General features: G+C 58.9%; 1 protein-coding gene across 1 annotated transcript in view; it reads right to left on the bottom strand.

The window, feature by feature from the left end:
- ACTN4 (actinin, alpha 4) overlaps nt 1-21523 on the bottom strand; it is an 83265-nt gene that overhangs the window by 1314 nt on the left and 60428 nt on the right. Inside the window, exons 6-20 of the mRNA XM_011973330.1 lie at nt 21265-21343; nt 19983-20064; nt 19157-19242; nt 14946-15038; nt 12190-12420; nt 11433-11580; nt 7484-7634; nt 5462-5570; nt 5109-5249; nt 4847-5029; nt 4620-4754; nt 3251-3430; nt 2103-2249; nt 1162-1242; nt 51-209 (exon numbers count right to left, since the gene is read on the bottom strand). Coding sequence (XP_011828720.1) covers nt 51-209; nt 1162-1242; nt 2103-2249; nt 3251-3430; nt 4620-4754; nt 4847-5029; nt 5109-5249; nt 5462-5570; nt 7484-7634; nt 11433-11580; nt 12190-12420; nt 14946-15038; nt 19157-19242; nt 19983-20064; nt 21265-21343 — 2005 coding nt within the window. The remainder of the gene's footprint in view (nt 1-50; nt 210-1161; nt 1243-2102; nt 2250-3250; nt 3431-4619; nt 4755-4846; nt 5030-5108; nt 5250-5461; nt 5571-7483; nt 7635-11432; nt 11581-12189; nt 12421-14945; nt 15039-19156; nt 19243-19982; nt 20065-21264; nt 21344-21523) is intronic.

Genomic DNA, 21523 nt, shown 5'->3' with positions numbered 1-21523 from the left:
CAGGGACCCCTCTCGTCAGCCCCCATGAGCCTCGTAGGGGTCTCGCTCACCTTGTCCCCTGCCAGGACCTTGAAGGAGGCGATGACCTGGTCGGCCGTGTCGGTGTCGGTGGTCTCCCGAGACATGAAGTCGATGAAGGCTTGGAAGGTCACAAGGCCGCTGTGGTTGGGGTCAACCAGGCTCATGATGCGGTTGAACTCGGCCTCACCCTGCAAGGAGGGGGGGGGTGGGGGACACGCAACATTGAGTCCGGGTAGGGGCAGCCAGGCCCACACTGGTGGGGTCTCCAGGGAAACAGCTGAGAGCAGGGCCCAACCCGCATGTGCGTCCGCCCTGTTCCCCACCTGCTCCACTGGCTTTGGCCCCGAGCAGAGCCTGCCACTACTCTGGCTGCCCCAGAGCCCCAAGCCCTCAGTGCCCCAGGCTGGGGAGCAGGGCCTCTCTGCACCCTCCCCTCCTGTGGTCTCCGACAGCAGGGAACTGGGGTCTACTGCCTTCAGCCCAGACTCAGGAGTTAGCTCTGGAGGGTGGGGAAGAGAGAGAGAGAGAGAAAGAGAAAGAAAAGGGAGAGAGAGAGTGGGAGAGCTGCCCCCTCTCTCTGGAGACTTCTAGGGAAGAAGGGGGGCTGGGAAGTCATCGGAGGGACCCCACCCCGGCAGGTGCAGCAGAGGAAGAGGCAGGCAGGGCTGCGCTGCTCGGGCGGAGGAGTGTCCCCGAGGACGAGGAAGCTCTGGAGGCGGTGAGGGGGAGAGGTAGGGGAGGAGGAGGAGGAGCGGGCGGCTGGGGAGACAGAGCTGCATACCAGGCTGTATCCTGTGGAGATAAGCAGAGCCCTGAAGTCATCGGAGTCCATGCTGCCTGTCTGCTTCTGCTCCGAGGACGCAGGCATAGCAGAGGAGGCCGGGCCCAGAGTAGGCAAGAGGGACCGCCCCATGTGCACAGCGGGCAGACAGGACAGTGGCGGGGAGCAGGGAGACAGTGGCCCCAAGAGACCAGGTAAGAAGGAAGGTGTCCAGGGAGATGCGGGCAGGGAGGCAAGAGAGCCGTGAGATGGCACACAGGATGGCAGGGGTGGGATGGCAAGGGGAGAAAGAGAGAAGGAGAGAGAGAGAGAGAGAGAGCAGTTAATGCCACGGTCCACTGGGGCCCAGGGTGCGGTACCTGCCGGTCGTTCTCCACGTCGTAGCCCAGGCTGATGAGGCAGGCCTTGAACTCCTCGGGCCCCAGCGCCCCGCCATGGTCCTGCCGGGGCCATCCGAAGGCAGGTGTGCGGGAGGGGTGGCGGGCGTGGAGACCAGGATGAGGGATCGGGGTCACATGCAGAGGGCAGGGGGAAGGGACACGTAGGGAAGGGAAACACAGAGTTAGAGGTGACGTGGACAAGGAGATGGCCAGGGACGCATGGGGCGGGGGGCGGTGCGGGCCCCTTTCATCCTGCCCCCAACCTTGGAAGCTCAAAGGCAGGCAGAGGCCTCCCATACCTCTCTGCCCACAGCAGGGGTGGCAGCTGGAAGCTACAGAATTGAGGACAAGTCCCAGGACTGGAGGGGCTGTCCTCCAGGAGGATAGGAGGTAGAGGGGCCCTCCTTGCCTTTGGGATTTGGAGTGAGACAGAAGGGACTGCACCCTGTCCTGGGGACACCAGGTGCAGAGCTGAGGCTGCACACTCCTCAGTCTGTCAGCCTGGCAGGGTGGGCTGGGGATGGCAGCAAACTGGCGCTCAGGGCCCCTCTGATGAGGCTGCCAGACCAAATCTGAATTCTAAAAGCACCATGCAGGGTGTCTGTGTCCAGGTTCACAGACCGGGTTGCAAAGCCTGGGTGTGCTGAGACTTCATCTTCCCCAGGGGTGGTGAGGATGCCACCCCAGAGGGCAGGACTTGGGACATCTGGCCCCCTGCCTGTGTGTGTGAAGTGGCCTGGGCTGGGGTCGCGGTGCCACACGGCCACACCCTGACAGTGGCAGGGCCCTGCTGGCCCTGAGAGTGGCGACCGACGCTCAGCAACTGTGATGGGAAAGGACGGACAGATGCAGAGACGAGGGGGCGGGCTGGGACGGCAACGGCGGGAAGGGAGAGGCCGAGGCGGCGGCAGGCTGCTCACCTTGTCGAAGTGGTTGAAGGACGCCCGGAACTCCTGCATCTGCTCCTGGCTGATGCCCTTGGCGTCGCGGGTGAGGATCTGGTTCTCCACCTCGTTGATGGTGCGGGCAATGGTGGTGAGCAGCTGCTCCCAGCCCACGCGAATGTGCTGCGGGAAGACGGGGGTGTGACTGTGGGCTGGGCGCTGTGAACTGTCCTCACTGTGGTGGGATGTCCTCGGGAGCCTGCCCTGGGGAAAGCCCTTGCTCTCCTGTACATCTCCCGGAGGACATGGGCCGTGGTGCCTCCCTGCTGCCTCTGCCACGAGGCTTATGTCTCCACAGTAAGTGTGTTTCCCAGCTACAGGGGCAGCAGAAGGGCAAGCACCCATGACTCTTGTGCCGGGATCCCTGTGGAGACTGTTTGGACACAGTCTGGTCAATGTCTCACCACTGGCTCTCAGGGGAAAAAAATAAGCCAACTCTGGTTTGAGGCATCTGTGGACCTGTATGGGGTGAATCAAGAGTGTCCAATCTTTTGGCTTCTCAAGCTACCAATATGACAGCGACCAGCTTGCAACGTTCCTGGCGTGTTAGCCAGTGGCAGGCTCTGACCCTGAGCAAGGCTGATACTGCTGAGGCCACAGGGCAAACGGTGCCCTCCGTGGGCCCCTGGACCAGCTTGTCCTGTGAGGGGCATTGTCATGGTGATGAGAGCAGTGCTAGGAAAAGTGTAATTTTTTAAAAATGTCTGAACATTTTGATTTAGTCTTTTGCATCTTTTTTCATTTTTTGAGACAGAGTCTGGCTCTGTCACCCAGACAAGTGTGGTGGCACGACCTCGGCTCACCTCAACCTCTGCCTCCCTGGCTCAAGCAATCTGCCGACCTCAACCTCCTGGGGAGCTGGGACTATAGGCATGCACCACCATCTAATAGTTTCATTTTTTGTAGAGACAGGGTCTTGCTATGTTGCCCAGGCTGGTCTTGAACTCCTGGGCTTAAGCCATCCTCCCACCTTGGCCTCCCAAAGTGCTGGTCTCTTCAATAATTTTTAAACAGAGTGAAAAACAACAGACAGCAGACAGCTATCTTCTCACTGGCCCGAGCCATTTCCAGTGAGGAAGTCGGCCGTGCTGGCGGAAGGGCCAGCAGGCGGGGCGGCCGCGCACCTCCATGGTGTAGTTGGTGTGCTTGTTGTCGAAGATGAGGGCCTCCTGGATGAGCTGGTGCTGCTGCTCCAGCAGGTCCAGGTTGGGCTTGTAGTCCACGATGCTGCGTTCATACTGCTTCAGGTGGCTCAGCTGGTCCTCTAGGGTCCCGTTCATCTCAATGGAGATGCGCCCGATCTCCTATGGGGGTGCAGGCAGTGGGGTGAGGCTGGTGGGCCTGCCACCACTGACCACCAGGAGAAGCCCACTCGCGCCGTTGGCCTGCATCTCCCCCGGGGCCCTTCTGGCCTGGGGCTTTGGCCTGTGGGTCCCTGGGAAGGAAGGCCCACTGCTCACGACTGTCCCCTCCGGTCCTGCCCTCTCGTGTTAAAGCAGCTATGACTAAGACAGGGAGGCTTTCTCTGCCAAGCACTCCCCGTGCCCAACTTCATTTTACCCTTGACCTCTTTGTGAGGCCAGGGCTGTGGCAAGCCCTGACTGCAGAGGTAGAAACCGAGGCTCACGGAGGACAGCTCAGTGCAGTTAGAGGCAGAGTTGGGATCTGAACCCTGGCCTGGCCGCGGCTCCTGACCTTGGGCACTCCATTTTTCGGCACCCACAAGTCCACAGGCTGCGTGGATGGCATGAACCTCAGGGCTGGCCTGCCTGGCACCCAGACCCCCTCTCAGACTTGCTGGGTTTAAATGAGGTCACCTGCTGCCAGCCTGGTTGCCTAGCACGCAGTGAGTGCTCAGTGAGTGGTGGCCAGAGCTGCTATCAGAATGACAGCACTCATGTGGCTGGTTAGTCGGTGCAAAAAGCATTTGTTGAAAGAATAAAGTAACTGTTTTCATCCCCATTTTAGAGCTGGGAGGACTGGATCAGAGGTTCAATAGTGCCTGAGTCTCACAATCATCAGGCCAGGGCATTTGGGGATCAAACCCACCTCCAGTCGACTCCTTAGCCAAGTTCCTCTCTGGAGGGCACTGCCACTTTCATTTTTGAGACAGGGTCTCGCTGTCAGGCTGAAGTGCAGTGGCACGATCATAGCTCACAGCAGCCTTGACCTTCTTGGGCTGCGCACCACCACGCCCAGCTAATTTTTGTATTTTTTGTAGAGTTGGGGGTCTCACTATGTTGCCCAGGCTGGTCTCGAACGCCTGGGCTCAAGCAATCCGCCCGCCTCAGCTTCCCCAGGTGCTAGGATTCCAGGCTCAAGCTCTGTGGACTCTCCTAACCCCGCAGGGTGATCATGGCCCCTGGGTGATGACAGCTGGGACCTGTTCTGCGAGATGCCTCAGTCTGCAGGCCCTGGGCTGGCCGGGGAGCCCCTCACTGCGGGAGCTCCCTTGGAACCTTCTCAGCTCTGCGGGGCTCAGCCGCGCCTCACCTCCATCTTGGTCTGGATCCAGGGCCCCACGACGTTGGCCTGGCTGGCAAACTGGCGGCGCAGGTGCTCATTGGACTGCTGCTTGCTCTGCTCCTCCAGGAGGGCGTGGTCCCGTTTTGGCACCAGCTGCTGCACCTGACAGAGGGGACGGGGCGCAGGAGCGGTCAGGAAGGTGGCCCCCAGTCCCGCCGTCCTGCCCCCAGCCCCTCCCGACGGCCCCGACCCACCTTCTCCCACTTGGAGTTGATGATCTGCGGGGTGACAGTGGTGTAGGGGTTGCTGCCCGACAGCTTGATGTGGTTGCTCTCAGCAATCCTCTGGGCCTCCTTGTGGATGGCCAAGATGGCCTCGCGCTCCCTGTCGGCGTCCGGCAAGGTGGACTTGAACTGGTCATGGGCTGAGATCAGGCCCTGGGGGAGGAGCTGGAGTGAGGAGGCGGCCCAGCCCCGCAGAGGTTCTTGGGAAGATGGGGGGCTGAGGGGAGCGGACCTCAATCTCCTCGATGGTGTGGACAATGAACATGTCCTGGAGGTCCTCCATGGCGCTCTCCATCCAGTTGTTGAAGGGGGCCGCGCGCTTGGCGTACTCCAGGTGCAGCTGGTCGATGGCCTCCAGCTGCTTCTCTGTTTTCTGGTGTATGGGAGGGAAGGGGGCAGGAACAGAGGGAAGGCAAGTCAATATGTGAGCAGGAGGGCGGGGAGGGGCCTGGAGGGCCCTGAGGAGTCAGAGAACATCCTCTCTGTGGGAGTTGCGGGGAGCTCACGGGTCTGGACACTACTACACCACCAGCCCCAGGGCAGCAGGGGCACAGAGCTCCATGGGTGATGTCACCCCCTCCTCACCTCCAGGGCTTCCCTGCGACTGTGGGTCAGAGAGCCGAGGGCGTCCCACTGGTCGCAGATCTTCTGGCACCGGGTGTTGACATTGTGGGAGTCGTAGTAATCCAGCTCGCTGCGGGCCAGGCAGAGAGCAATGAGGCCCGGCAGGGACAACTGGTGGGTGGCTTGGACCCATCTACCCCCAGGATTCCCAGGCCGGAGTGTCAGGGCAGTCAACATTCCAGGATATCAACAACCAATCACTAATCAATCACCGCTTGGTTCTGGCCCGGGGTACCCCCAGGGTAGAAGGGAAGGGGTGATAACAGGGCTGGTTAACAGATAATTACCAGGCCTGAGCAGGGAAGGGGCTTCCTCCTGCTCACCCATCCCTGACTCATTCTGCCACTATCAGCTAAGAGTGTGGCCCTTCAACCAGGCCTTGGGGCCTGAGGAGGGGTAGGGGGCAGGGAACGACTCTGGGGAGGAACAGGACATGGGGACCAGGTAAGCCAGCCACAGACAGCAGACAGGGGCTGAGGCTATGCTCCACAGTAGGGCTGGGGGCCTGGGCGCCATTCCCATCTCAACCACTCCATTGCTGTGTGATCCTGGGCAGACCTGTTGGCCTCTCCGTGCCTTGGTTCCCTCAGTGACACAGTTGCTGTGGGGATTAAATGAGCTGGTACACATAAAGCCCTGAGAGCTCAGTGAGTTTTTGCTGTCACCATTAATCAGCGCTCAGCAGGGCTGCCCACCCGGCTCATCCTGGACGGTCCACAGGCCTCTGTACTTCCCCCGCAGCAGAACAGACAGGACCCAGACAGCCCTCCCTTCTGTTCCTCCAGGGCTACCATCCAGAAAGCTGCTTCAGGGACCGCCTATTCCTGAGCAGAGTAATGGGTTTCACATGGCATTGCCCAGGGCCTGAGAAGGGGGCAGGCCTAGGGTTTATTTCAAGTCTGTTTCCTACGAGGTTCAATGGGCTCCCCCATCACTGAGGAAGCTGCCTGTGTCCCACCCCCACACCCCTGAGGGTGCTGCATCTGTGGCCTTGCTCTCCTTGGCCTGGATGTGGTGGTGGCAGGACCCCTGAGGTGCCCCAACTGTGCCAAAGAAGCAGCTGTGGTTTCCAGTGCTGTGACAGCCCCATGGGACTCCTGCCTCTGGCTGAGCCAATGGGGAACCCTCAAAGCACCCGGGCAGTGGGGGGTAGTGATTCAGGGAGGAAACCAGCTCTGCCCGGCATGGGGCTCCACTGGGCATCAGGGCCGGGCCTTGGACTCATAGGAATAAGCAGACATTTGGGGGTGACTGTGGTGGGGTGGGGGTGTCAGTGGAAAGAGCAGTTATAGCCAAGGATCCTATTTTTGAGCAGACAGCTATTTTGGGAGCCCTGCTGCCCCTTGACGGCCTGTGGATTTTCCATGAAGTAATGGCCTGGGCCTCCGCTGCCTGGGCCCGCCCTGCTGCCGGCCGCCGCGCTGGTGGAATAAGGCCCCATTCACCAGCGCGAGCCTCAGCGTACTAATTGTGTACACAAGTTTATCTGACTGGGTGGGGAGGAGAAGGAGCCCGGCTGCCTGGAAGCTCTTACAATAAGTGTATTCTGAGCAAGAAAGGGAAGGGGCCGGGCAGAACAATAGGCTCACTGTGCAGCCCGGCTCCCTCAGGGAGCTGCGGCCGGGAGCAACCGAGGCCGGGGCCCATCCCATCAGGGGGCCAGGGCCTACCTGGGGTGGCCAGCAGGAGAGGTGGCACCCCCAGGGACCCCTAAAGCCTGAAGAATCAAGACAAGGGGCCAGACACCTCCCTCCTGCTAGAGAATCCAGATCCTTCAGGTGTCCCATCTGGGGCTGAGACAGGATGCGCAAAAGGCCTCATCCCGTGAGGCCCTTCCCTGGCTTCTGGAAGGAGGTGAAGTTGGGGCACTGGGGACCCTATTCCAGGCCTTGAGGCAGGCTGGGCCTCGGCGTGCTGCCACCACCAGTCTGGGCAGGCTGTGGTGGTAGCCAGGTGATGGGAGTGTCCCGAGCCTGCACGTACTTGAGCTCCTGGGCAATGGCGGCGATCTGCTCCACGCGGTCCTGGTGCGCGGCCAGGTCGCTCTCGAAGGCCTCGTGCTTGCGAATGAGGGCTTTGATGTCCGACAGTGTGGCCGTCTCGTAGTCCCGGTGCTTCAGCATGGCTTCCTTCCCTGGTGGGGGCAGAGAGGCACTTAAGACCACAGCACGGCAGCTCTGGGGCAGGAGTCTGGAGTGGCTGTCCAAGCAGAGGGAGGGAAAGAGAGACTGTGGACCCTACATCCTTCCATGACATTGACGGTGGCATGGAAACTTCCAGAACCTTTTTCTGCACCCTCTAGGGATCTTTAAGCCCAACTGTAACCTGGATGGACCTGGATGGACACTTCAGGGTTGGTGAGCCTGAGAGAGAGATTCCATCTCAACCTGTGTGTCCTAAACTTAGCATCTTTTATTAGTAGGAAACCATACAAATTGGGCCATGGTAGCACAGCTTGAAAAGGTAGCACCTGTTTCTGGAGGGTTTTGATCCAGAGAAGTACCCGGGGTCAAAGCCCATGTCCCAGCAGGCTTGGGGAAGGGGAAGCATTGGAACCAGCTTCTTCTAGGAGCCTGAGCCTGCAGCCGCACAGGTGGCGGTTCTCTCCCACATCTAAGTGCCCCACGCTGTCCTAAAGTGTCCTGTGTGCAGTGGGGCGGGCCTACCGTCAGGCCCTTTGAAGGAAAGGAGGAACACTGTTACTAGTCCCGGACCCTGGCTAATTACACATCCTAGAACCAAAACTCAAGCAGCCCTGCAAGCAAGTGAAGGTCTTTAGGGAACTGCAGGGAAAATACCAGCCTGGGACGGTGGCTGCACCCCAGCTCCTACAGGGGCCCTGCCTCAGGGACACCAACTTGGGCTTCCCCGGAGTGGTAGCAGAGATCCCCTCAGCTCTATCCCAGCGCACCTGAAAGTTGCCCGCCCAGTGCAGCCACCAGGGCCTCTCTGGGCCTGTGCCTTCATCTGTAAAATGGGGCCAGCCCCAGCACCTATGTGGCATGGAACTATTCTCAAATTCCAGTGAGGTGGTGTTCAAGCACAGCAGGCATGAAGCCAGTACCAGCGTCACCTCAGCCTCTCCCGGTCTCATCTGTCAGGCACCTACCAGCCTCCCCCTGGGATCGGCCCTGGCGCTGATGGGCAAGAGGTGGGCGGCCTGAGAGATTCTGGCTCCACCGGCCCTGCTGCGCAGCCCTGGGGCAGGAGGCTCAGCCACAAGGCAGCCTTGCAATTCCCTTCTCCAATTGCTTTCTCCCAGGGGCAGGAACGGGAAACAGCAGGTGACATCTCCCTCTGCCTCAGCAGAGTCCCAGCAAGGGTGCACCGAGAGGATGTGGGCAGCGGGCCATGGCCACGGCTACCTGGGATCCAGGCCAAGGGACAGCCGGAGTGGGGAAAAGGGGTCGCTGGGGGCTGGTCGTATTCCCAGGAAATCAAGTCCCTTGGAGAAGCATCCACGACGACCCTCCCGCTGTGGGCTGTGGGGGATGGTGAGGGGCGTGGAGCGAAGGTGGTCCACCTACCCCAGGGCGGAGGAGGCCGCTATGACCAGACCCTAGGGTGTGGAGGGCCTGCCCGTCCTGTTTCACATAACTGCTGCTTGAGAGGACAGAGGCTCTGAGTCTTGGGAATTAGCAGTCCAGCCTGCCTGGGGGTTCTGGCGGACGCCATGGGCAGACCCGGGTGGATGCCCAGCCAGGCAGGGGTGGGGCAGGGATGTGTGGAGGCCACTGAACCAGCTGGGCCCTGGCCGGGAGACTGACTGGCTTCTAAACATCAGGTGAAGGCTGCCCCAGAGCCCTTCTCCCAGGGGTGGAACGCCAGTGGGGCCACTCCACCCAGCCCCTCAGCCGCAGGAAACCATCTGCAGGGCCTCACGGAGTCCTGTAGAGGGACTGAAGAGCTGAAGGGTGGGCAGAAAGACCCCCAGAAGGTTCAGCCACAGGGCAATGCCCAGGCCTCCATGGATAAGGACAGCTGGAGCCACCTGAGCTGTCTGTTGAATGAACGAGTGAATCTGGGAATGGATGGAGGCCACCAACCCACACAAGATGGCATCAGTGCCAACATGCTCTCCTCACACTGGTGCCTTTCTGCCAGGCAAGAGGGAAGTGCGGCATTTGGCCTGGCCAGGCCCTTCCTTCCTCCTCACCATCCACTCTCATCTGCATTCTTTTCTGGCAGCAAAGGGGCCAGACTGCTCTGGGGCTGGCAGCCGTTGTGGGCATGGCGAGCTGAGCTCCTGTGAGGAGGACACGAGCTGGGCCGTGACCAGGGCTGCAGGCCATGCGGAGCTGCATACTCGTATGCGGCCAGGGTGGGGAGGGGTGAGAAACTGCACTGAGGAACGCAAAGGAAGGGCTCAGCTGGGCGGAGTGGCGGCCGGAGGGCCCAGGAGACAGCACTGGGAAGGAGGTGGCCAGAACGGGAGAGGAGTCCTGTGGATGGCTCTTGTGGCTCTCCCAGGCACTGGCAGCTTTCTGAAGGCTTCCAGACCCCTGGGATCTGGAATCTCAACCTTGGCGTGACCCAAAGGAAGGCCAGGGACGTGATGGAATCCCATATCCGGAGCCAAGGGCCAGGGAGCTGCAGGGCTGCTGAGAACAGAAAGTGCAGCTGCGCTCCTGCAGGGGGAGCCAGGCCTGGGAAGGAGGCTCTGGGAAGGGATGGGAGGTGGGAGGAGCGAGCAGGTGGGCCATGCTGAAGGGTGGGCCGAAGGCAGTGGGTGTGGGTGTACACTGTCTGCTGTCCGGGTCCCGCAGCAGGCCCAGGAGGCAGGCCCTTGCCTAGCCCAAGGGACGTGCCAGTGAACACAGGCTCCCCAGCCTGCCGTCCACACTCACAGAAGTGTGGGAGAGGGGAGCCGACTCTGAACACAGGGTGCGGGGGATGGAAGAGGCCTGCCCCACACGCTCGCCCTGGAGAGAGAAGACATGCAGAGGTGACAAAGGGATGGGTATAAGGCCACTTCCCTGAAGCGCTGGAGGGGGCTTGGCTGTGTTCCTGGATGACTGACAGGGGCCCACCTGTAAGTAATCTCTGAGGCAAGGGCAGACTGGGCAACAAAGAGGACCGGGCCCCTGAATGGTCCCTGCTTCCTGGGGCTGGAGGAACCCAAAGCAGCATTTTTTTTTTTTTTTTTTTTTGAGACGGAGTCTCGCTCTGTCGCCCAGGTTGGAGTGCAGTGGCCGGATCTCAGCTCACTGCAAGCTCCGCCTCCCAGGTTTACGCCATTCTCCTGCCTCAGCCTCCTGAGTAGCTGGGACTACAGGAGCCCGCCACCTCGCCGGGCTAGTTTTTTGTATTTTTTAGTAGAGACGGGGTTTCACCGTGTTAGCCAGGATGGTCTCGATCTCCTGACCTAGTGATCCACCCGTCTCGGCCTCCCAAAGTGCTGGGATTACAGGCTTGAGCCACCGTGCCCGGCCCAAAGCAGCATTTCTTTCCTTTTTTTTTTTTTTTTGAGACAAGGTCTTGCTCTGTCACCAGGCTGGAGTGCAGTGGTACGATCAAGGCTCACTGTAGCCTTGACCTCCCTGGCTCAATCGATCCCCTCCCACCTCAGCCTCCTAAGTAGCTGGGATCACAGGTGTGCACCACCGTGCCTGACTAATTTTGTTATTTAAATTTTTTTTTTTTTTATAGGCAGGGTCTTGCTATGTTGCCCAGGCTGGTCTCAAACTCCTGGGCTCAAGTGATCCTCCTGCCTTGGCCTGACAAAGTGTTGGGATTACAGGTGTGAGCCACTGCACCTGGCTCTAAAGCAACATTTCTGACACACACACATGCTCCCAAGCAGCAAGAAAGGGGACCTGACAAACACACCCAACGCGGCAGGGGGCTGTGTGTGCACCCTCACGTGTGCCTGAGAGACAGGAGGGGAGCGCAGGAGCGGGGCTGGGCAGAGTGGGGCAGGGCTGGGCCATACCGTCAGTCCAGGCCTCGTGGATGGAGGCCTTCTGCCGAAACTTCTCTGCCAGGTGGTCGAGCCGCTCCAGCCTGCGGATCTCATTCAGCAACCACTCCTCATAGCCCTTCTCAGCCTGCTCCAAGTGCTGCCAGCCGTTGTTGATGTCCTGGGGCGGGGCGGGAGCAGGCAGGGCTATCAAAAGGAAGCAGGGGCACCCAGGGGGATGTCTCCAAGGGATGCTGATGGGAAGTTGGCAGAGCTTGGCTGGGGTCATGTCTGTGCCATACTTTGCTGTTATATCTGGATGCCTACACAGGGCCCCTCAGCACTCGGCAGGTACAATCAATTCTGGATTAACAAAATGAATGTGTGAACGGGTGAGTGCATGAATGAATGGATATCATAGATGGGGAAGTGGTAACCGTCCAGGGCGCACTGCCCCTCTGTTGATGAAGGGCCTCAAGCACATGGCGGTCCTGCCATCATAGCAGACCGGGACTCCAAATTCACACCACTCCACACCCACACAACCCGTGGCATGGATTTGGGGTGGGTATAAAACCCTGGGTGTAATATACCCAGTGAGGGCCAAAGGGGAGCACAGTGCCAAGTGAAATGCACGCCTCCCTGACCCCTGCATCCGAAAGGCCGTGCCATGTCCCACAGGACATCAACAACTTAGGAAAGACTATGCTGGCCAAACGGTGAGCCCACAGGCAGGTCTAGGGCTGCCTCTGCCCCTCACAGCTGCTCCCCTGTGAATCCTGGCGCTCACCGAGACCATCTTGCCCTCAGAGGGCATGAAGGCAGGCCGGTTGCTGAGGCGCAGCTTGGTCTGCAGCGTGTTGAAGTTGATCTCCAGCTGGCACTTCTCCTGCACCTTGGGTGGCTTGTGCACGCGCCGGTAGTCGCGGAAGTCCTCCAGCTTCTGCTGCATCTCCTGGATAGTCTTTTGGGGCACACGGTCCTCCAGCCAGGGGATGGTGCGCCGGATCCACTCCAGGAGCTGTGGGCCCACAGAAGCCAGAGTGGCCTTTGTCGGGGGCCCTCAGAGTGCTGACGGGCTGTCCCCCAGCTTATGGGCACATGGGATCTGGATCTTTGAGGGCCCCACCTTAGGGGCTTGCCCCTGCTCCCCAGCCCAACTTCTACACAATTCCTGCTGGAACCCCCGACCCAGAACTCTGGGAGTGTAGCCCCCTCCCTATCCCTGCATCACTGTACTATTCTCTTGTTACTTCCTGTTCCTGCCTGTGCTTTTCTTTTTAAAGACAGGTTCGTGCTTTGTCATCCAGGCTGGAGTGAAGTGGCACGATCATAGCTCACTGCAGCTTCAACCTCCCGGGCTCAAGCCATCCTTCCATCTCAGTCTCCCAAGTAGTTGGGACTACAGGTGCCTACCTCCGAGCCTGGCTGATTTTTAAGTTTTTATAGAGAAGGGGTCTCAGTATACTGCCGAGGCTGGTTTTGAACTTGTAACTTCAAGCAATCCCACTTTAGCCTCCCAAAGTGGTGGGATGACAGCGGTGAGCCACCATGCCTGGCCCATGCCTTTGCTCTCAGTCTTTTCCCTCAGGTCCAAGAGGGGAGACCTCCACTCCCATGCCCCCGCCAAAAAGGTCCCCTTCCATGCTGTCACATGCCCCACTGCCGCTGTCTTCACTGAGCCCCACGCTGACAGCCTCACTGCTTCCGGGCTCACTACGTGCCTCAAGGACAAGGCCGACAAGCCCACCTGGCTCAGTCTGGCTAGGCCAGTGCGTGCACTGGGCCTGGGACATAAATTAGAAAATCAAATTGAAAATGAAACAAATATATACTTTTAGGAGCTACTCAGATTTTTGATGGAGTGAGGAAGGGTAACAAAAAATTGGACATTCTAAAACAATTCTAGGCCGGGCATGCTGGTTCACACCTGTAATCCCAGCACTTTGGGAGGCTGAGGCGAGTGGATCACCTGAGGTCAGGAGTTCGAGATCAGCCTGACCAACATGGTGAAACCCCATCTCTACTAAAAAAAAATACAAAAATTAGTTGGGCATGGTGGCATGCGCCTGTAATCCCAGCTACTTGGGAGGCTGAGGCAGGAGAATTGCTTGAACCTGGGAGGTGGAGTCTGCAGTGGGCCAAGATCGTGCCACTGCACTCCAGCCTGGGCAACAAGAGTGAAACTCCATCTCAAAAAAATAATAAAACAATTCTAGAAGAATAAAATCAGTTATCTGCCAGCACGGACAAGCTGGAGAAGTGGTTCCCAAATGCCAACTTCTGGCAAAGTGAGAAATTCAAGGACAGAAATACCTCTGTGTGGATACATTGTGAGGCGTGCTGCCAGCTGCCCTTTCTTGGCAACGGCTGGGGTTCTAAGAATAACCTTTTTACCTTATCTTGGTGTTAGAAGTGCTGGTGGTAACAGATGGTAATGTTTCTTTTTAAAACATCCGTAACTTGGCAAAATAAAAAGCTGGCCAGCTTAGGTTGGACATCAAATAGTTTTTCAAATTTTCCTGGTCTATGAGATAGGAAAATCTAGGAACCACTGGTTCTAGATGAGCAGTCAAACCACTGCTCTTTGGGAAATTTTATTTTATTTTATTTTTATTTTGATGGAGCCTTGCTCTGTCACCAGGCTGGAGTGCAGTGGCGCAATCTCAGCTCACTGCAACCTCTGCCTCCCAGGCTCAAGCAATCCTCCTGCCTCAGCCTCCCGAGTAGCTGGGACTACAGGTGTGTGCCACAACACCCGGCTAGTTTTTGTATTTTCAGTAGAGACGGGGTTTCACCATGTTGGCCAGGCTGGTTTTGAACTCCTGACCTCAAGTGATCCGCCTGCCTTGGCCTCCTGAAGTGCTGGGATTACAGGCGTGAGCCACTGCGCCTAGCCTTTTATTTTTTAAATATGGAGATTTCAAAAATGAAGAGCCTCCAGAAGAGATATACTAACCACCCTTGTTTCCAACTGAAGCATTGAGTTTGGGCTCTAGAGAAGGGCTGCCTGGGCTTGAAGCCCAGCTCTCTGTCCCACCAGTCATGTAACAGCAGGTACATGCCTGACCCTCCCTGGGCGTCAGTTTCCTCACTTGGAAAGGAAGATAATCTGAGTTCCTGTCTTGCTGGGCTGCTTGTGAAGTGCCTGCACAGGGCCTGCTATCCTGCTGGTTCCCAGGTCCCTCTCCATCCTTCTGAATCGCTCTCTCCAGGGCCAGGGCACGGGAAGAGGGGCTTTCACAAAGCTCCCCGGGTGATTCTAAAGCACTGAGGTGCCCAGGAAACACTGTCCCTGAGCATCTCTGTAGGAACCCAAGCTCGGAGCCCAGGGACTGAATGGCAAGGTGGCTGCCAGTCTGACCCTTAGCCTTGTGGAAGCAAATGGAGAGGTCACACACTGGCTGGCTAAATGCCATGGTCTGTGACCGCGTAGACTTTTCTAGGTCATCTCGCTGCCACACCTGCTTTCCCACTGCAAGAGTCACTGTGACCTCTGGCTGAGGGTAACGAGGTGGCCCTGACTTTCACTGGGGGGACACTCACGTCGCTGGCCAGCTTCTCGTAGTCCTCCATCAGGTGCTCGTTCTCTTGGTTGACAGCCAGCACCTTGCAGATCCGATTGGCGGCAGTTTCAGCCTGGAGGGGAGCGCACAGTCAGGGCTGCCTGGGGGCTGGCCACCCTCCCTCCTGACGGGCATGTCCCTTGAAAGCAGCTGGTCCAAGGCCCACAGAACTCCTCACAGAGGGGAAGGAGAGGAAGCACAGTTCCCGTGAGATGGTGCCCTGTCCCAACAGGCCTTGTTGGCATCCTCACTGCTAACTGCAAAATGCCCCTGGGTCCAGAGAGCCCAGACCTGGGAGGCACCGAGGAAGGTCGGGGAGCCCTCCCACTGCTGCTCGCAAACCCTCTAGTGCCCCACACAGAGGAGAGTGAGGCTGGATGGGTTGGCTGTGCTGGACCTAAGACCGTGGAGGAGTCTCTCCCGGTGGGAAGGTGAATGGATGGGAAGCCGAAAGCTGGAGAGCTGGGGGCAGCAGAGCAGAGGCGCCCGGGCCCCGGAGGAGCCTGGTGGTCCATGCACAGAAGCACACTCAGGCCTGTCCTCTCTCCTGCCTTGGAGGCAGGGTTAACAGGAGCTCCAGGGGGCAAAAGTCACCATCCATGGGGCAGAAAAGCACTGGGGCTTTGGAGGGTGAGAGTGGTGGACATAGTCCCTGGGCCTGAACTACAGGAGAGCATCCTGCCCTGTCCTGCTGTGGGGCAGTGAACAGTGTAGAGGAGGCGGGGGGTGCACACAGGGAGAGGAAAGACCAGGTACCTTTCAGGAAGCACAGAAAGGGTCCAAGAGGAGGAGTTGAAACGGCAACAGAACAGGAACAGAAAGAATGAGGAGGGTCTACAGAGTGATGGGGAAGGAAAATGGAGAGGCTTGGCCAATGGCTCAGAGCCAGCGCTGCAGGCAGCGATGCCCAGCCTCTCCCCTCCACGCACAGCACCTGGAGACAGGCGGGGAGGCGGCAGCTGGGGCTCATGTGAGTGCACACACACACGTGCACACCCCGCGCCATGCTGCGGGACACACACCCAGGGCCCCAGGCAGTGCTCCTCAGAGATGAGGTCCAGAAGGTTCCTCGGCCAAGGAACATGGGCCCCAGACCAGTGTGGAAAACACAGCCAGGGCTGCAGCTTGTGGGGGTCACAGAGGTCAGTCCCTGACTCCTAACTGGGCAGAGAAAACTGGCACCCGAAACTCAAGTCCACTCTGTGAGCACGGGGCTGCCACAGGGCAGGGGAATCATGTTTCACTGCTGAGTTCCCGCATCCAGCTTAGGGCTCGGTGCACTGCTGGTGCTCAGGGTTGCTGAATGAGTGAGTGAATAAAGGAACGAGGTGGGAACGCTTCGGTGACTGGAAATAAACGATTAGGACAGAATGGGCACACCAGCGCTAGGCCTGGGGTTCACTCTGCATTTATGAAACACGAACCCTAGAGAGCACTCTTGCAAGAGCTCGGACTGGGTCTCTGGGGAAACGAAGGCTGCAGGAGCAGCACCACGTGGCTGTCCTGAGGAGCACACAGGGAACCAGCACTTTCCTTCCCAACCGGCCAGCACCCTGCAGCCAGGCCTCCGCTACCCCCTCAGGAGAGGGGCCGGTGACAAGCCTCCAGGCCTAGCACCTCAGCACCCACCCATGCTGTCCTGGGCTCGCGTGCCAGTCCCTGCTCCCCCAAATCTCTCAGCGCCTCCACACTGGAGTTCAGCCTTAAGCACAGGGGAGCAGTGTGGGTAGAAGGAAAAGCAATCTGATGAGGCCATGTGGTGGGCAGGGGGCTGGCTCAGGGCCCATAGGGGTGAGTCCAACGGCAAACATGCTGTTAGTTGGGATCTATGGTGACGAATCGTCCACTGCTGCTGGTCCCTGCCCATCTTCCTGCCGGGGTGTGGGTCAGGGGTCCTCCCTCCACCCTCTTGGCCTATGCCCTCTAGCAGAACACTCCAAACACAAGCTCCAATCGCATGCTGAGGAGGTGAAGAGGCCTTTCTGGCCTGAGGTTGGGAAGAACCACGCTCCCCACCACTGTGACACCCCGGGCTGCTTACAAGGCACCTGCCATGCCAGACACTGTGCTAAGCCCTTTGCCTGCTTGTTTCACGCCCAGAGCAATCCTGTGAGACTGAACTACAGCAATGCCCATCTCACAGATGGGGTAGCTGAGGTCAAGTGACCTACCCAAGGTCACAGTACCAAGAGGTGGCAGAGTGGGGCCAAGCCAGACTGTCGGTGGGTAATGGACTTGCTAGACTGGGGGTTCGAAGCAGGGGGTCTACAGAAGGTACAGCCCCTGCCTTCTAGCTTTAGGAACAGCTCTCTGTTTCCCTAAAATTTAACTCCTCCTCGCTCAAATGGGGCTAACTGCGCCTAGCCCTCCTAGGGGTGTGCACAGGGGCCCTCTGGAAGCCTGTGCATGTGAACGGCTTGGAGAGCGCCTAGTATGCAGTACATGCTCAGTAAACAAGAAGCGATTCCACCTCCTCCTTTGCACCTGTGCCAACTACTGACACCAAAGCAGGCATCGGGAGTGTTGCCTGAGGTACTTAGACCACAAGGCAAGCGGGGGGAGCAGTGCTTGGGCCTCTGCGTGAACGTTGAGGGCCCAGCAGGAGCCACGGGGCAGCATGAGGTCAGCCGGGCGCAGGAGGGCGGCTGCTGGCACGCACCCTCTGCGGGCTCTGTCTGGCCTCTGGAAGGCCGGGACCGTGAGTGCAGGTTGCGCTGCACACGCTGAGCCTTTCCTGGCAAGAAGGAGCTGCAGAACTGGGGTAAAGCCCAGTGCTCCCCACGAAAGGGCCCGGCAGGGGCAGGCAGGTGGTACAGATGATGGACAGGGCAAGTGGGAACGCTGGGCGGTCAAATCCCAGCTCTGCCATTGACTGATGTAGGGCTTCAGTTTCTCCGCCTGAGAGCCTGGGATGCCACTACCCACCTCCCAGGGTGGGCTGTGTTCAGAGGTCTGTGGCTCCTCAGCATAGGCCCAGCACCAGCTAGGCGGGAAACCTGCCCCAGGGGACCCTTCCGAGTCAGAGCCCAGCAGGGTCAGTCTGTGTGGTGTGGTGGCCCGCAGCCTGGCCAGGGCTCCAACCACAGATGGCCGGTGGTGACGCAAGGGCAGTGGTGAAGGCAGGTCTGCAGCCCCAGCAGCGAGGTGTGCCCGGCCCAGCTCACCTTCTGAGCCCCCGAGAAAGCGTGGTAGAAGCAGGACACGTAAGTCATGATGGCCTTCTCATCTGGCCTCAGAGTACCCACAATATCTGCACAGAGAGAGAGAGAAAGAGAGAGAGAGGCAGGAGAGAGTGAAAGATGCAGGGAGGGCGGCCGGGCCGGCCCGAGGCTCATGCGGGAGGAAGAGCGCTTGCTCTGGACTGGAAGCCAGCCCCAGGCCTGCGTGGACATGTCTTGCGGGGTTCTGTGGAGTCCAAATGGGGTGCATTCCTTTTCTAACCAGGCCTGGGCTGGAGACAGACTAGCTGTGAGCCCTATAAAGGCAGCTTTGTTTTGGGCTGGAGGAGTCAGTTGCTAAATGATCTGTCTGAAAATGTGAGTGAGCACCTACTACCACGGAGTAAGACCCTTAGGGTCTCCCATGGCCCTAAGTAAAACAAGAATTCCTTATCCCACACCACAAGGGTCTTGTGGGGCCTGGCCCATCACTGCTTGTCACTGCTTGTCACTCACTCTTCTCTAGCTGGTCCTTGAAAAAGCCAAGCTTCTTCCTGTCTCAGTGCCTTCGCCATGCTTCACCTTCTGCCTGGAACACCCATGCCCCAGGCTGCATCTAGCAGCTCCTGTTGCAAGTACCTGCTCACGACACCCCTCCATGTTGACAGTGCCAGCTGAAGGTCACCCCAGTCATCTCTGTCCCCCCATCTAGCCCCATGTTCTCTATTCCACTCCTGTGACAGGCCAGGTGTGTCTCTCTCACTAGCATGGAAGTACCCTGACAGCAGGGACCTTGCCTGACCCAGTCACCAGGGTATCCTCAATGCCTGGAAAAGCCTGGCACAGACGAGGTACCCAACAGGTGTGTGAGCTAAGGCTGAGGGGGCAGCAACACCAGGGAGCAGGGGGTGGCTTCCAGTCAGAGAGAGGCCACTGCTGTCTGCAAGAGAAATGAGGTGAGCACGGGAGGCGAGAGGCAGCGGCGGCATTGCGCGGTGGCGGCGAGGAGGGCCTGCCTGGCCCTGCCCGGTACCTTCTGCGCTCCCGAAAAGGCATGGTAGAAGCTGGACACATAGGTCATTATGGCCTTCTCGTCGGGGCGGGCCGTGTTCACGATGTCTGCAAGTGAACGACAAGGGTTAAACTGCCCGAGGCAGGCGGGCGGGGTGGAGGCCTCACTCACTGGGAGCCACGCCTTAGGGGAGAGGGACCCGCAGAGTGACTGTGACTTGGGTGGGCTCAGCCACACCCTCAGCCCCGCCCTCTTCCATGGCTCTGGAAAGGACAAGCCTGTGGGAAGCGGATTAAAATGAGGCCACTTTTGTTCTCTGAGAATGGCCTCAAGGAGCAGCAGGACAGTCAACTCCAAGGGCCACCAGAGGCCAGAGACACAGGTCCCTGCTGGGGCAGTGCATGGCTGGGAAACGGAGCAAAGCCGGAAAGGAAAAAACAAAACACTCCACTTTGGCAGGCTCCATACTCCATGCCTGCTGCAGGTAGGGAGGGAGAGGCCAGGCTTGCTCGCAGGAAGCCTGGAGCACCCCTCCTCAGCCACCTTGCCCCTCCCCGGCCCTGTGGAGATGCAGTCTCAGGAGAGCTGATCCTTCAGCTCCCCCTCCCCATACCCTTCTCCATCCCTGAAGGAATCTGGCCAGCCCAGGATGTCCTCGCTTCGTCTCCCAGGGCAACACGGCTGTCCCGAGTTCACTCGGAATCATTCAGCCCTTCTCGCTGGCTCTGCCAGCTCCCCGAGGTGACCCAAAGCTCTGACGTGCCCACAGGCCCTTGCCCGAGGCCAGCCCTGGACAGATAAGGCCATCAGGAAGCACAGCGCTGGCTGAACAGAAGAGATGACTCACCCTCTGCATCCAGCATCTTGGGGATGTCGAGGTATTTCTCGGCCACTTCGAAGGCATTGTTCAGGTTGGTGACAGGGTCGTCCTGGAAGGAGGCAAGTGGGGACAGCAACAAGAACTCCGTCAGGGCAGGGTGCGGGAGTAGGAGGCAGGCAGGGCTGGCCCAGAGGGAGAGACCCGGGAAGGCTAGGGCTGGGGGTTTCTTCAGGCAGTTCTCGGCCATGTGTGGTGTGTGAGCGGGAGGGCACCGACTGGATAAATTCAATTCCTACTCACAGGAGTGCTTCGTGAAATCTTTGGGGGAAAAACCATGGGCTTTTTCTCCAGAAAAATGCAGGTGTACCCTTTTCATACAATTTCCAGCCACCCACAGACTCTAGATTAAGCCCCCTGTCCTAAACCCTGGTTTTCATGTTGACTGGAAGATGTGGGCCAGACCCGAGAGAGCACTGGGGACTGGGTAAGGAGAGCAAACCGAGAGCTCCCAGGTCCCAACCACCCTGAAGTGTCCCCCAGCCCCCTCAAGGGCTCCCCGCTGCTTACAGGACTAAAGCCCACTGCACCCCAAGTCTCCCTGGCCAGGACCTAGGGCTCTTGCTCGCTGTGGCTGGAATGGGCTGGGTGCCGTCTGGTGCCTCCCCTAGGAAGCCCTCCCCTGGCTCTAAGCTGCCTCTTATTCTGGGGCCCTTCCGGGCTCCTGCTGGCTCGGGGTGCACTAGCCTCCTCCGCAGCACTGCTCTGACCTCATGCCCTGCCACCCCATTCAGCCTGAGCACATGTGCATGGCCTGGTGTGGTGCTTTGCTTTGGACACAATTTTTGTCCTGCCTTCCCCCATGAGGCTAGCAGCTTCTGGTGGGCAAGGCCTGGGTTCATACAGGCTTTGTATAGGCAAATGAGAGCAGGACCCTGTATGGGCAACATGGGCTAGTGATGGTTTGGAATTCCTTGCCCTCTGCCCCTTTGGGCAGAGGAGGTTCTAGAATCCAGAAGGTTGAGGAAGGGGAGTTATAAAGCATGGCTGGCCAGGCCCTTAAATAACCCTGGGTTAGTTGCAGTGTCATAGAGGGAGAGTGGACAGTCCCCGAGGGGAATAAGGGAGGTGAGAGTCAGCCACCAAGCCAGAGGTCGCGGGAAGCCTGCACAAGGCTCTCCCAGGCCACCCATCTGCATGCAGAACCGGGATCTGGAGGCTGGCGATGGATGGACATGGGGATGGTGACCCAGAGTTAGGGGGTCAGACAGGGCGCGTCTGTGGGCCATCAAGGGGAGCTCGAGACACCCACCTTCCTCAGCTTGTCATACTCAATCAGCTCTGGTCTGTGCCGGTGGATCAGGGCATTGAAGGCAAGACCGTCCTTCCAGCTGAGGAAGGAAAGGCAAAGGTTATAGGAAGGCCCGCTCACTGTCACAGAGTGCCGTATGGCCCTGCGCACCCACAGCAATGACTAATTCTCATTCACTGAGGTCTGGCCTGTGCCAGGCACTGCATGGAGACGGTGTGGCAGAGAGGCTGCGAGCATGACCTCTGGGGCCAGGCAGTCT

Source organism: Mandrillus leucophaeus, unplaced genomic scaffold, assembly GCF_000951045.1.
Source record: "Mandrillus leucophaeus isolate KB7577 unplaced genomic scaffold, Mleu.le_1.0 Scaffold137, whole genome shotgun sequence".
Lineage (NCBI taxonomy): Eukaryota > Metazoa > Chordata > Mammalia > Primates > Cercopithecidae > Mandrillus > Mandrillus leucophaeus.
This window is presented reverse-complemented; position numbering and strand designations above follow the sequence as displayed.